At 40.2% G+C, this 14,455-nt stretch overlaps 1 protein-coding gene across 3 annotated transcripts in view; it reads right to left on the bottom strand.

The window, feature by feature from the left end:
• LOC119026113 (diacylglycerol kinase beta) overlaps window positions 1-14,455 on the bottom strand; it is a 121,333-nt gene that overhangs the window by 101,101 nt on the left and 5,777 nt on the right. For all 3 annotated transcript variants that reach the window (XM_037110228.1, XM_037110230.1, XM_037110229.1), the window contains exon 2: window positions 4,952-5,489. In XM_037110228.1, coding sequence (XP_036966123.1) covers window positions 4,952-5,018 — 67 coding nt within the window. In that variant the 5' untranslated portion in view covers window positions 5,019-5,489. The remainder of the gene's footprint in view (window positions 1-4,951; window positions 5,490-14,455) is intronic.

The raw sequence follows: 14,455 nt of genomic DNA, 5'->3' as shown, positions 1-14,455 counted from the left end.
ACATATTTTTTTTTTTTGTTAATCATTATCCTGTAAAATGTCAGTACATAGTGAGAAATACTCATGACATTTAGAGCCTGGCTGATTGATAGATGGACATTATCAGCTGGTGTTGACCGATCACAGACATGAGAGATCTGGTTCTGTGCATCTGTTCTTTGATATGTGCTGATATGTAGAACCCTACCCTGTAACTCAGAAAAATATACTTGGAGAAATTAACAATTATTACAGTTCCAGTGAAGTGTACTGTTTCAGTGCACTGATGTGGACAACAAAGTGTATTATCAAACTGTGAAACATCGTCGCTCCAGCACATCTTTATAACTGTAAAGCGAGAACTGGCGACTGTTTGGCATCTCAGCTCGGTAGATAACTTAAATGATCAAGCAATTTTCTAAATTGTTTTTGATTCACTTCTGTTGATCGACTAATAAATTCATCAACAAACTGCTTCAGCTCTGATTGATTACATTAAGGCTGCATATAATGATCATTTCACCATCGATTCACTTGCTGATTATTTTCTTGATTTAAATAAGTTGCTATGTCTATCAAATGTGAAGACGCCCCTCCTTTGTCTTGTCCACCAGCAACAGTCCAAAACAAATACATATCATATGACACTATCATACAACACAAAGAAACTCCATCACACGACGTCTGAGAAACTAGAATCGTTAAATATTGAAAAATGACTCAATTACCAGTTAATCAATTAGCAAAATGGTTGGGATCAATTAAATAAACGAATTGTTTCAGTTCATTCGATTATATAGCTTATTAATGACACAAGCCCTTTAACCTGAAAGTATTGCTCCGTCATGCACCGCTATCTCTAGACACAAACAGCTAGTATCCTGCGTTACGTCCTGGATTGATTGGCTGGTGACACACAAGCCTTCCTGTCTTTCATCTCCTCACTATCAGTTAAAAATGAGACCTTCCCAGCCTGCAGGGGCCTTCCCACTGCGCACATTTGTCATGTTTCTATTCACACTCCAATCCCTTCTCCAACCTGGGCTGTAAACCAAAGCCCTGCTACACCACAGCATCAGCGACCCGGACAAGGTGAGAATTAGCCTAGACTATTTGGGTGTCCTCTCCTGTGCACAGTTATAGAGGAGATCTATCTGAAGCCAACAAATCATGCTACATCGTCACCTCCACCACTTCTTGCTCACTGCTTTGGGAGTGGCAAGTCTCACAAATTCGTGAGCAGCCAGTAAACTCTGCCCGCAATAAAAAATATTTTTTTTTAAAAACGTCAGCATTTCAGTTAACTTTGTTTTGAACAGTGAAGCTTTTTTGTGTGTGTCAGTCTAGGACGAGCAAAACAGAAATCTCAGAGACTCAAACAAAGACCTTCTCCTCAGACAGTCATCAACTGCAGGTAAACTATGACATTTTGTCTTTAGGCTACCCAGACAAATTAAGTTAATACATTTTCAACTTGTAAATGTTGTTTTTTTTACATAACTGTTCATGGCTTTCTGAAGTGAATGCTCGCTGTCTATGTAAGACACAAAGACTACTGCTTTAAATCACTGTTGTGTTGCTCGTCAAGTTTAAGTGTGGAAAGGTGCTCATTGTTGTCACTGGTGGCCTTTGGAGGGAGCAAAAACACACACACACACACAATACACTACACAAAGTTCTCATCAAGTATAATTGGGAGTGTTCCCAGTGTAGGTTAACTGGTGAGAAGTGATGTTAAGATTTTATTTTTGCATTTGCAGGACATTTGTTTCTAGGGTAAAAACTTTTTTTTTTCAGAAATGTACCCAAAATATGATAAATTAGATCACTTGACACGAAGAAACACTTTTGCAACAAAGGCACACAAATACTTTTCATTCCACTCGCTGTCAAGCTGCCAGTCATGAGTGGCCCTTGAGAGCCTTCCCACAGGTAAGACCAAATACAGCATCATTGAGTGGCTTTGGAAAGACATCAAACACACAAACCTAAGAGCGGATTAGCTTCTCAGCAAAAGTTCAGCAGAATTTATGCTGTAAATTGTGTATAGTTGTGCCAACAGAGGGCAGGTGGTGTCCATTAACACCAATAAAATCTGTAAAATACCACCCAACCCAAGTTGCTGCCCGCTGCGCGATTTTCTGTAAGCTGAATATCTTGACTTTTCCACATGATCCCTGCACATCTTTGCCACTGACACTAGAAAAAACAAACTAGCAATTCAAGCATCATAATGACAAGCATCAATCTGACATAATGACCTGTTGAGGTTTTACATCTAAGGTCTACAAACAATGATTTATACATGATTGTGTTATTCCTCCATGGAATAGCTTGCGTGAGAGAGTCACACTCTATTCATCCACCATCATGACAGGCAGAATCCACCAGGCACGAGAAGACGGATGCTCTTTTGACTAACAAATGTGGTTGCTAGTGAGGGAAATGATAGCCACAAGGCTCATCCAGCAGGCTAATAAGTGGCATCCTGGAAACACATGGAATAATAATGTGACACGAATCATCCGGACTGAAGTCCTGAGCCAGTGTTTGCTCTCCTTTTGATTTTAGAATACTTTCGTACCTGGAACCATAAGAAATACCAGGAGAAAACAAATGTCACTAATGTACTGATGGAAATTGAATACAAACAGAAAAGTGAGACAGAAAATGACAGGTCTTTCTTCAATTCCTTTAGTATTAAGCAGTCGTTAGAAGACTTTGTCCAGGACAGTGGTTCTGAACCTTTTTTTGCCCAGTGTAGAGCAGAGCATGTGAGCGGAGCTGAGCGGCGAGAATTTCCGCTCCTTGCTTACATGTGTGTTCGCTGCTTCCCTCCATTGCTCAGAGTTACACCAGACAGCTCCACTCGAAGACCGCTCTCCGCTCACCTAAAATTTCATTCAGCTCCGGTGAAATCGCTCCACGCTCGCTCAAATTTAACAGATGGAGCAATCCCTGACATTTTGCATCTATATGACCTGTCTGCTTACTTTTCTCTCAACATATGACCTCTGATGTAGGCTAATCCTTGAAGGCACACGTGAGTCTGTGTGGACTTGTGCATGCCCTAGACTCGTGGAGAGAGGTATCGGAACAGAACTGGAGTGAAACGGAACCATCACTCTGGCCTTTGGATTAAAACCCGCTCTGTGCTTCTACTATATTTCGCACGCTCCGCTCCTGTTTAATCAGGATTATTATCTTCTTGCTATTGTTCATATACATTATCTCAAATTTGTATTGAATTAGTCATATGATATTTCATTTATAACATATATTACTCTGTCATATACTTAAAGGTGCACTGCAAGTCATTTTGTCATAAAAACCATACACCCTCTCGATGTATTGACTGAAGCAGGAATGCTTTATAAATGCTGCAGACTGCAAATTTCAATCTCCTCTTGTTGCAAATTTCTGGTGTAAACTCGCAAACTCCTCCCAAGTTTGCTAAATGCCTCCCTTTCTAAAGTATTGCTTCCAGCCCTCCTGACGTTCTCCAAACTCCCCCTGGGAGGCGGTGCTGCCCCCACTGAGAACCACTGGTATAGCACAAAGTGGAACATGCTCATTATCATTAAAGCACAAAAAAAAGAAAAAAAAAGATGAAAATGATAAGCTAGTTATGTGAAATGAATAGATATTTGGACCATGACAATCAGAAAAAGAAAGCAGTAAATAGATAAAGGAAAAAAAAAAATCCTTAAAGCACAGGTTGGTTAGTTATTCCATATCTGTAGAATAACGCCTTGTAGAATATCTCTTCTCATCTCTAGAGCAATCAATAAATGAAATGCTTTTTATTGTGGGACATTTAACAATGTACTTTGTGACTTAGAACAAGATTGTGACTATCTAAAGCCAGACCTTATTTAAGGAATTTAACCAAAAAACAATTTAAAAACTTACTACCGATATGCAAAAATGCTAATTGATTCCTTGGTTTTTGGACTCATTACTACATCACTCTGTAGATTTTACATTGTGGTGACATCACAGATTTTTACATTGCTTTTTCCTAGTCCAAGGAAAGTTTTATGAATATAGCTTAAAACATCATCTTTTGGGCCACAGTGGAATTGTTTTTCTCTGCAATACTGCAAGTGGCCACAGGGCAAAATTGGGAGCAAGGCTAAGCAGCTGTGTCTGATTCAGGTCAATAACACATCATGGTGGTCAGGCAGTGTACATGCAAGGAAGGAGTGTGATTTTTTTCCTCTGGAGACAAAATGTTGCTTACTCTTGCTGGTTTCTACAAATGTACCAACCCCATCTTTAACCAATACATTTGAATTTAATTGGATACATTATGACTTTGACCAAGCACATATTGTTTTCACCTGTGTCTGTTTGTTTGTAGGCTGGTTGGTTTGTCAGTAAAATGACACAAAACACTAGACAGATTTCCATGAAAATTGTATGGAGGACCGGTCCCAGCCCAGAATAGACCCCATCAACTTTTGATGTGGATTGGGATAAAGGGACTCAGACAGGAATCTTTTCACTGTTTCCTAAACATTACCAGAAGAGGCATTTTTCCTCTTTTCTCAGAATGAATGCATAGAACTTGAGGTATAACCAGGTGTCTGACAGTTTGATGTAAGGGACTGTTGGGCCTCAGCAGTGGTATTCACTCTACTGAGAGCCATTCTAGGTAGTTCATTTCTTGATTAGCCTGAGTAGTGCTTCATACTGTATGTCTTATTCAGGACATTTGCGGCTTGTGGCCCTGCATACTTGAAAACCATTGATTCCCTCTTTTGAATTTGATTTGCATAAAGCCTTTGGCAAGCTATAGAATTTATACCACATTATTTAGTTTGACAAACCATTTGAGCAGTATCAGTTGTACACACACACACACACACACACACACACACACACACACACACACACACACACACAAAGATGCACACAGAAACTCATCATCAAATGTGGAAACCCCAGATTGAGACACATGGGTACTCACACTCGCTGTATTGTTGCAGCTGGGCAAACTCAGCTGGGCTCAGACATACCCAGCCTCGGTCTCCCATACTGCCTGAAGCCAGGGGGCAGGGCTCTGTCTGTGGGAGTGTGTCCGTCCACGAGCGTGCTAACGGGCTTGATGGTTATCCGTGGGTCAACCTGTTTAATAAGACTGAGGCAAAGAGCTTTGGGCATGTCATCTCTGCCTCTATAATAAGCACCTTGTGAGCACACAGGAGGTGGAGAGTTGAAATAACTGAGGCCACATGAGGTACTGCTGGAGGCAGAAAATTGGAAAGATGATGAATGTACAACTGAGTAGGGGTTTTCAAGTGTTAAGCTGAGGCCAGGGGTTGTTGCTTTCAAGTATAGAATATTGCTGAGGTGCTCCAAATATTTAATTTGTCACACTGAATGCCACAAAACAAAAGCAAAAAGATGTGCGGAGACTGTCTTCCACAGTAACTAACTGCTTCTCATGTCTGGGAGATAGCACAAAGTTTCTCAGCAGGTCTGCAATACAACACGCCTTTCCTGACCTGAGGAGAGGGAGAGAGAGAGAGAGAGAGAGATGGAAAGAGGAGAAGAAAAAGAGAGTAAAAGAGGGGAGAGAAAACAGCAAGAAATAAATTGTGGTGATCATCAACATTCTCTGGACCGTGCATAAAACATACAATGTATGAAAAGCTTTACATCAGTAGTCATAACAGAAACATCTGTAACATCTCAAAGTCATTTTAAAGACAGAGGGGGCGATTGGTTGAGGAGGAAGAGGCGGGAGAGAAAGAGACAGTGAAGTTGACAGCATAATGTGAACAGAAAGAGATTTACAGCAGAAATGGAGGTGGAGAGTGATGGAGCATCTGAACACTGAGGAGCTGAAACAGCTCGGTGAGGGAAATGGTGCTTGGACTGTGCAAGACAGCGGCATAGTTTAATCACTGGACTGAATTTATAGTTTTTAATTTAGTGCACGATATAGTAATTTATTTTCATGTCAAAACACACATGGTTTCACCACCGAGCTCTCTCTCAGGGGAAACTCACTGTTAGTTTATGACAAGAAATGTCAATTATCCATGTAGACACAACCAGGTCCTTTTTCTTTAACATCAGATGCTTTAAACAAAATTGTTTACCTAAACCTTGACGAAGGTAACTTGGCCAACAAAATGTGTCTGAGATACTCAGGACAAACAACATGAGAACACATGTGGTGTCAACAGCTTCTGTGATCCACTGATCTAGAAGAGTCTTTTACATTTGACATTTTGATGCTGTCACCCCCACAAAAAAATATGTTGTTTTCTTTCCTGTAATCGGGCGAACCAACCCTTTAACCCTTCATCAGAATCACGTCACAGCAATTTCACGTTGGAAGTTAACGTGATATTGTAGTATTCTAGTATGTTGACAACATTCTAACATTTAGATCTGACTGCATGGACATTTATTTAAATGTTTCTACTGCGATGCTGTTTAAGACGCCAGTGTGATGTTAGGGACAGGTGTTACCCTCAAAACAGCTCACCCTTTAACAACAGGAAAGTACATGTGTCATAAAATGTCCATTTTCCGATCTGGTGCACCTATCAGCAGGATGACATTAGGTGGAGCAGGAGTGCGGGAAAACTGAAGCACACAAGGATTTTTACATAACCGAGTTAAGTTATTATTGTAGGCTTAGATTAATAATAGTAAACATGCACACTTATTGACTGAGTGCAGAACAGATTTCTTTTGCTAAAATTCAGTTATTCTCTTACTGAAAATTATTTTTATTCAAAATAATTCATGTAATTGGATAAAAAAAAAACTGTGTCAAATTTCTTATTTTACTCTCGGTGAGAAATATATGTATATGTACATAATACATAATGACATAAAGGCCATGGCTTTAGGTCTTTTTAGTGACAGATTTTGATGTGTCAGCAAAGCGCTGGTGCAATTAATAACAATAAGACTAGCGTTTGCTATGTCAGTGCCTGGACCCTGGCTCGTTTTGTTCAGGCTGGCAAACTGGGATGAGTCATCAGAGTTGTGAGTTGCAATTGTGCTTCTCTGTCAAAATGTTTCATTATAAAAAACTCTTACACATCTAATTGTTGTTGAGAAATAATTAAAAGAACAGGTCTCTATTGTAAAAACAAAAACAAAAAAAGCATGTTGTGGTCTATCTTGGATCCTGGCCCGTGCTGGACATGAAGCCGGAGCTGATGCCAGAGTACACATAGTTCCAAGAAACAAAAGGCTAAAGCATGGGTGAAATTCACCGTGGTAATAACAACAGATTATTTTTAGATTCCACTGATCGAAAACACTGTTAAAGTTCAGACTGGTTCACTTAAGATTGCCCCCTTCAGCAACTGGGTTACATGAGTCAGTTTATGTCAGTGTGTTTTTTGGATGCGTTTATTGCTTCTTTGTAGGCACAGAGAGGGTTTAGATCTATGGATTTTTGGAAAAAGATAACCAATATTAGCCAATATTTTTAATTAAACAGTTATTTTTTTATTCATATAGTACAGATGGTGTATGGTATGAATTGTAATTCATCATTCATTAATTCATTATGTATAATCACTTATCCTTTGTCTTTTTTTTTTTTTTTTTTAAAAGTAAACTCATTAAAGATGCACTATGTAGTTTGGGGGGAGAAACTTTAATCAGAAAAGAAAGAAAGATCTTCATTGACTGATTTTCTTTTTAAATTCCCAAACAAATTTAGTAAATAAACTCTCTTTTCATGACTGAATAACCTGAATAAACATACCGACCTGAAAGGACAACACAACTTCTTTATGTTTTACTTTCTTTATATGTGGTGGACCCTGCCACCTTACTAGCTTTAAACAGTGTTCTGGGACCTTATTTTCCTCTGAGAACAAATCGTTCATTCAGTTCTGGAAAAAAAAGAATTGTCCAAGTTGCACAAGTTTGTATTATCACCTTGTTTATTATGTAAATGTTTAAATTTGTGGGACTTAATTTCTTCTCCCAAACTACATAGTGCCCCTTTAAGTAACAACATAAACTTCACCTATCCATTAACCATACTGAAAAGACTTGACTCATTTTGACAAGAAAACCTGACTATTTTGAAATAGAGTGTTACGTGAGAACAGATGGTCATGATTTGACTGTGGTTAGAGTCATTGTAGCCAGTTTGCATAGAGGACTGAGATGTATTGGTGTCATGAGACAGACATCTAGAAAGCTATCTCTTAATACCGTCTGACTTCCCTAAGCTGTCTGAAGCTGCCCTGCCACCAGCAGTTGGTTTCAAATTGAACATTTGGTTGTTGCTTCTGTTACTTGTGTTTTATAATTTTTTTTGTTACATTATGGTGCCATAACAGTAATTGTCTGAGTGGCTCAAAATGTGTGTTGATATGAAATGTAACCGAGTCACCCGCAAAGTAAGAAACTGCAGGTTTACTGATCACTGCTGTAGTTAGTCAATGTTACTCAGACCGAGCGTTAGCAGTGCATTTGGACTAGGTTCAGCCACAGTATTTAAGGCTCCAGAAAGGTTTACTATGGGAGCGACTGAAAATGAAGAGTGGCCATCTTCATAATAATAAAAGCACAAGTCAACAGTTAGACATTATTCACCATAGCAGACGAGGTGTTCGAAGTACCAGGAACGGAAGATCTCCAATTATCTTTATTTCAATCATTCAGTTGTGTTGTTCAGTTGTGTTGTCTGAAAATTTAATTTCCACGCATGACACTCTATTCTATTCCAATGCCGTCTCCTCATAAAATACAATTCTGGGCCAAAAGAATGATTTAAATTTGTTTTATTAATTGGTCATAATTTAAATATGTTGAATTTGAAAAAAAAAACAACAACCTTTAAAATCTGTAGCTTTACAACGATTATGTTAACTCATGGACACGACCTCTGTGTCCTAATTTTGAGCAATGGTGATTTATGGTGCAGGCAGTCCTTGTTACTACAATATGATCAATTCATTATTGCTTTTGGTCCAGTCAGAATGAAGCAAATCACCAGCCTTATCCTGAAACCCTCCCTTTTCTCCTGTTACATTATCGACCAGGCTTTAAAAGTGAAGCAGTGTTCTTACTTTCCAGATTAATATCCTTCCCCTCTCCTTTACCAGCTGATCTCTTCACTCGTGGTATACATGGAAGGTGACATGTACTAATGGGCAGCATAGCTTCAGTGATGTTACTGACTCAAAGGGAACAAAGGGGAGATGTATATGTATATACTGTGAGTGTGTGACAGAGGGAGCGTACGGGGCCTCCCCTCTGCACAGAGAGGGATTCTGTTTTGCTCACGAGGTTGCCCAGCAACTATGACGTCACTGGGGCGCACGACAAAGAGCAGCACCATGACAGACTGAGAGAGCGAGGGGGAGAGATAGCTACAGATACTATGAGCAGATGACTTGATAAGCATCAGTTCTGAGCCTGTGTCCTCAGTATGTGTTTGTCTGCTTTTACCGCGAACCATGATTCTTTTCTTGTATTCATCTACAGAATAACCGTTCACGAGCCATAGTTTGGAGGAGGAAATAGCTAGCCTCACTCTGTCCAAAGGTAATCCTCTTAGCAGCACTAGCAGCACCACTGAGCACATATATATATATATATATATATATATATATATATATATCTGTATATATATATATATATAGATGTATAAACTTCTTTTCCTTTTTCCAAACTTAACTACATAGTTTTGTTGCCTAAACCTAATCGAAGAACGCCTGAAAACTGAAAATAATTGCTCAGTATAGAAATGAAAGTCACTGAACCCCATCCTCACAGTCCTGTGACTGATCCACTTATTATGTATGACCTACTATTTACCTGTAATTTGTCCCACTTTGAACAACATCACCTGTCTTCTGTAAACGGCAGTACACAGCAAACTATTGTTTTCTACGTACATAACTGTGAAACAAGACACAAATCATAGGAAAACAACGTGAGGAGAAGAAGATGAGATGTTCGCGGAGCACTCTGGGACAGGAACCCAGCAAAACCCGAGCCGTCTGGGGGAAATACCAACTTTTTCAGGAGTCTGAGATTAATGTTCAGGCCTGTTCACACAGACCTGATCTTTTAATGTGTCACCGTTTTTATCTCTTCAGTGGAGTGGAAATTACAGTGGATGGCTGACTCAGATGTTTCAAGTCATGATAAATTTGCTGAGTTGATTCCATTGCACTGTTTCGTATTTTGTTTTTATCGATACACCCACTTTTCCTACATCAGCCAAGCATGAAGCCTTTTGGAAAAAAAAACATATTTGTCATCAAACTGTCTGTGCTTCATTTGAAATGTGTGCATAAAAATAGCTGGATGGAAACACGCCTAGATAGGGGAGTGGTATCAATCATCACAACTAATACTGCTGGTAAACAGATGACGTGTCTCCTAAAATTAGAATTCCTTTAAGGTTTCTCTCCAGCTTTTAATTCAACAAGAAGCGAGCGACTACAAACCTGGCCAAAAGGACAGTGAGTTGCGTGAGCCTCCTCCAATCTGCTTCCTCAGTGCTGTGGTTTGGTTGGTGTCAGTGACTCACAGAGCCGCTGAGTGTTAAGAAAGAAAGAGACGCAGAGAAACAGTACATAATGTTCATTACAGCGCTCCGCCTGTATCAAAACTGACTTAGGACACCAGGTGTAGTGTTTTGTTTCAAAAAATGGCAAGTGTCAATAAAAGGGGTCTCACACCAAGGAGAGGGAAATTTGGAAGCATACTACTTCTTCTAGGGTCTTTATTATCAGCAGCACGATGAGCAGAGAGGAGGGCTTGAATGAGACACATGAGGCAGGATGATGAGCATTCACTCTGCTCTACTCTGCCACTGGGTCGGTTCACCAGTTACCACGACACACATCCCACACTGAGAACAACTTAGAAACACCCATTTGATCCGCATCACTACAACATCAGGAGCTTATCAGGAGATTTTACAGTTTCAGAATCACAAAAAAATCAGGAGTATTGGCTGGTAGGGAGTCACACCTATGATTATAAAATTCAGAGTTCATCTGATGATGAAAGACAGCTAAACATAGCGATGGTATTCTTCTTTCGACTATAGTTGTATTGTATAGAAAAATATGTTAATTCTGAACTGGCACATCTTTGGTCAGTGGCTTAAACAATAATTACTAGTTTTGTTTTATGATGAGCTGATGCTTTCACTAAGGTTTGATCAGACTTGGGCACATGTTAATTAATTACGTTTAACCTCATTTACACGTCCTGCGGTTATGGAGCAACATTATCATTCATTTAGAGCGTGTCTGTGTTTGTGTGCTGTTTCCTGCTGAGCATGTAGTCTACAGTAGGTCACATAAATATATCAGCTAAAGCTGCCTTAATGTCACTCACTTTGCTAAATCAACTGTCAACATCAGAGGTTCTCTGCAACAGGGCCGTCATAACTTGCGTTGTCACACAAGCCAGATGTAGACCACATGGCCAGATTAACTTTAACATGATGTTTAAGGCAGCTGATCATATGACGGTGTGTTACCCCATTTTTAACTTGAGCCTCGTGAAAACCCAATTCGAAGTAAAGAAGTATGTTGACTCCACACCCAAATTCATGTGAATAAGTAAATTCATCTTAAATTCATTTAACTACCATTCAAATCAGCCCAGCACACCACGCCAGTCTGCTGTTGTTGTGTCTGAACATTCACCACCAAGAGGTGTTCCAAGACATCAAGCATGTGCAGAGTGCGGCACTGCCAAATTAGGATGCTGATGATGATAACAGTGATAACACTGAAGAGGAGGGACGGTAAACAGAAACTGGAGCTCTGGCATAATCGTGTTCACAGAGGGGAAGATGGAGAGAAGTCTGCAGGATGACAGAAGTGGAGGGCTGATCCAGTCTTAGTCCAGCCATTAGAGTAAGAAGACTCCAGCTTAGTAAACTGGAAGCAAAACGCCATACTGGTCGCTCTAACGACATTCCCCTGTCGAGTGTTTAGCAGGATGCTGTGGGTTAGTCAGGCCTCATTACAGGAAGAGAGTGTGGAAGCCCTGATATCAGCTCTCAACACACATACGCTCCCACCAGCAGAGCCTTTTCACAAACGGTGGTCAAGTCTGCTACAGGAAGCCATAGAACTGTGTGGCCATATGATTAAATGGATACCAACAGCAGCTTTTCTGTGTCAAACATGAGTCATTTTCAGAACTGAGATAATCTTCATGATCCATGCACTTGCTAAATATAGCCCTCCTGCGATAACTGGGTCGTGGCTTACCGAACAACTCTTGAAACTGAAAATTCAAAGCCTCGTTCGCACCTGCATTGTACTGGTTGATTATGCTTTTGTTAAGCTTAAATTTATTTGGAGTGTTTTTGGTGCGAGTTCTTCACAGTTTTTTTTTCTTTTTCTTCACAAGACTTAAACTGTCAGATGATATCTCGAGTCTGCATCGACGCAAGAACTCAGCTTTAAGTTACACGACAGCAAAGGCTGTTGGGCTTTCAGTGACGCGTGTGAAAACAATCTTAACATGTAAATGTCTCTCATGGGGAAGCTTACGGAAACCGTAACAGAAAAGGCGACCGTTTCTCAGCCTTTCAATGTCGCCTTGCAAGTAACAAAGGGGACGTGAAGGAAGACAGGGTGAAGGTTGAGTCAGCTGAAATTTAGCAGTCAGAAAATTGACAGGAATCTCACAGTGTGTTTGTTTGGCATCGTGTCAGCTGAACCGTTTCGTTAACATGCGGTGAAAAGTGCCTGTGCATTCAGCGTGCATTTGGCTGCATGGATTCCGACTATAAAAGTGCTGCACACCTGCAGGAGCTTGTGTCTGTTTTACATTTTCCTGTGTGTAGCTGTGTTTGTATGTGAGCCTGAAAGCCACGCTTTTTCCATAGTCATCTCTTTCTGCACATTGAGAGCTTTTCTTCAACATAAGGAAATCAAACAGCTTGAGTGTGTGTGGGCCGAGGTTTTAATTCTTTCACCCTTCAGACCAAAGACGGCCAGTTCTTCAGTATTATTCACTGCAGCACATGAATCACTTCAATCATCTGGATCCTATGGCAGGTTTCCTGTGCTTTGTTCAGAACAATTACCGCCTGTAATGGCTCGTTAGGCTCTTTGTAGTGCTCTAGGATGCTTAAGAAAATCCTCACAGTACTTGAACAATAAAGAAAGGCTGTTATGAGTCGTGATATGACTGACAAAATGCCAAAGACATTAAACCATTATGAATTCTCATTAACCACAACGGTCCAGTTTCAATGTCCTCCTAAACCATCAGCGCTGAACTCTCAGACTTTTACCTTATCTGTTAGTGTCTGAGTAAGTGTGTAAGGGCTCCAAACTCTATGTTGAATGGGATAGCACCTCATGTTACCTGGACACAGAGAAAAGTGTACAGATTTTTACCTCCACCAAGGAGGATATCTTTTCACCAGTGTGGTTTATTGGCTGGATTGCACTAAAAATCATCTAACTCATGGACATTGATAATATATATATATATATATATATATATATATATATATATATATATATATATATATATATATATATATATGTATATATAGTGAGTACAATTTAATGCAGATCCTAGATTTAAGGGTCCCAGGCCGAGACACAAACCTGGGGCCCCTGCATCGAGGATATACACATGGGACGCCTGCTCTACCAAACAGCGCAGCACTAAACAGCGCCCCAGATTTGGTGATCTTAAATTTTTTAAAGGTCCTATATTATGCTGTTTTTCATCAATTTCACACAGCTGTCAGACGTCCAACAATGCTGTATTCAAAATGCATTGCCCTCAACCCATCCGAGGTCCTGAATTTCAGCTGTCTAAAACTCGCTCAAGTGAGCTCTACTGAGAGCAGGCTGTTTCTGTGCCTGAACCTTTAAATGCTATTGAGCTCCATCTGTCAATGCCTACCTTGCCTGCTAAACACCCCTCTCAGAGAGAGAGGATGCCACTAGCGCTAACAGGCGCTAATGTTTATGGTGGATGTATTGCTATGGCTCGCTGAGATGCTGGCGGTCAACCGTACCAGTTTGATCCAGAATGGGACCCAGAAGGAGAGGCTCTTGAAGAAGTACAGACTGCGCTGCAGCAGCAGGATGTTTCAGAATGGTTAGTGTGTCTGAATAATGTTAGTTTGTTCTATGTGTTGTTACAGTTTAGCTAATGGCTAGCAGCTAGGGAAAGCTGTGTTTGTCTCCAACTCAGTCTCCAAACTCTTGGACACTGTTCGCATCGTCTCTGTCTCCAGTCTGCATATGTTTCCAGACTTTTTACTGTGACAACCAATTAAGCCTTAAAGGGGACTGTTGGTCCTTGGCAGAGGTATGCACTCTACTGAGTGTTATTCTAGTAGTATAGTATATATTCTATGTATATATTTAAATTAACTGGACCTCTGACCTCCAACAGTGCTGCTGGATCAATTTAACACATTTGAATTACAATAATGCCAACAGTAAACAGTCCCAGAAGGTACCACTCCTCAGAC

Source organism: Acanthopagrus latus, chromosome 9 (assembly GCF_904848185.1).
Source record: "Acanthopagrus latus isolate v.2019 chromosome 9, fAcaLat1.1, whole genome shotgun sequence".
NCBI classification, from domain to species: domain Eukaryota; kingdom Metazoa; phylum Chordata; class Actinopteri; order Spariformes; family Sparidae; genus Acanthopagrus; species Acanthopagrus latus.
The sequence above is the reverse complement of the archived record's forward strand: the minus strand, read 5'-3'. Positions and strand labels throughout refer to the sequence as shown.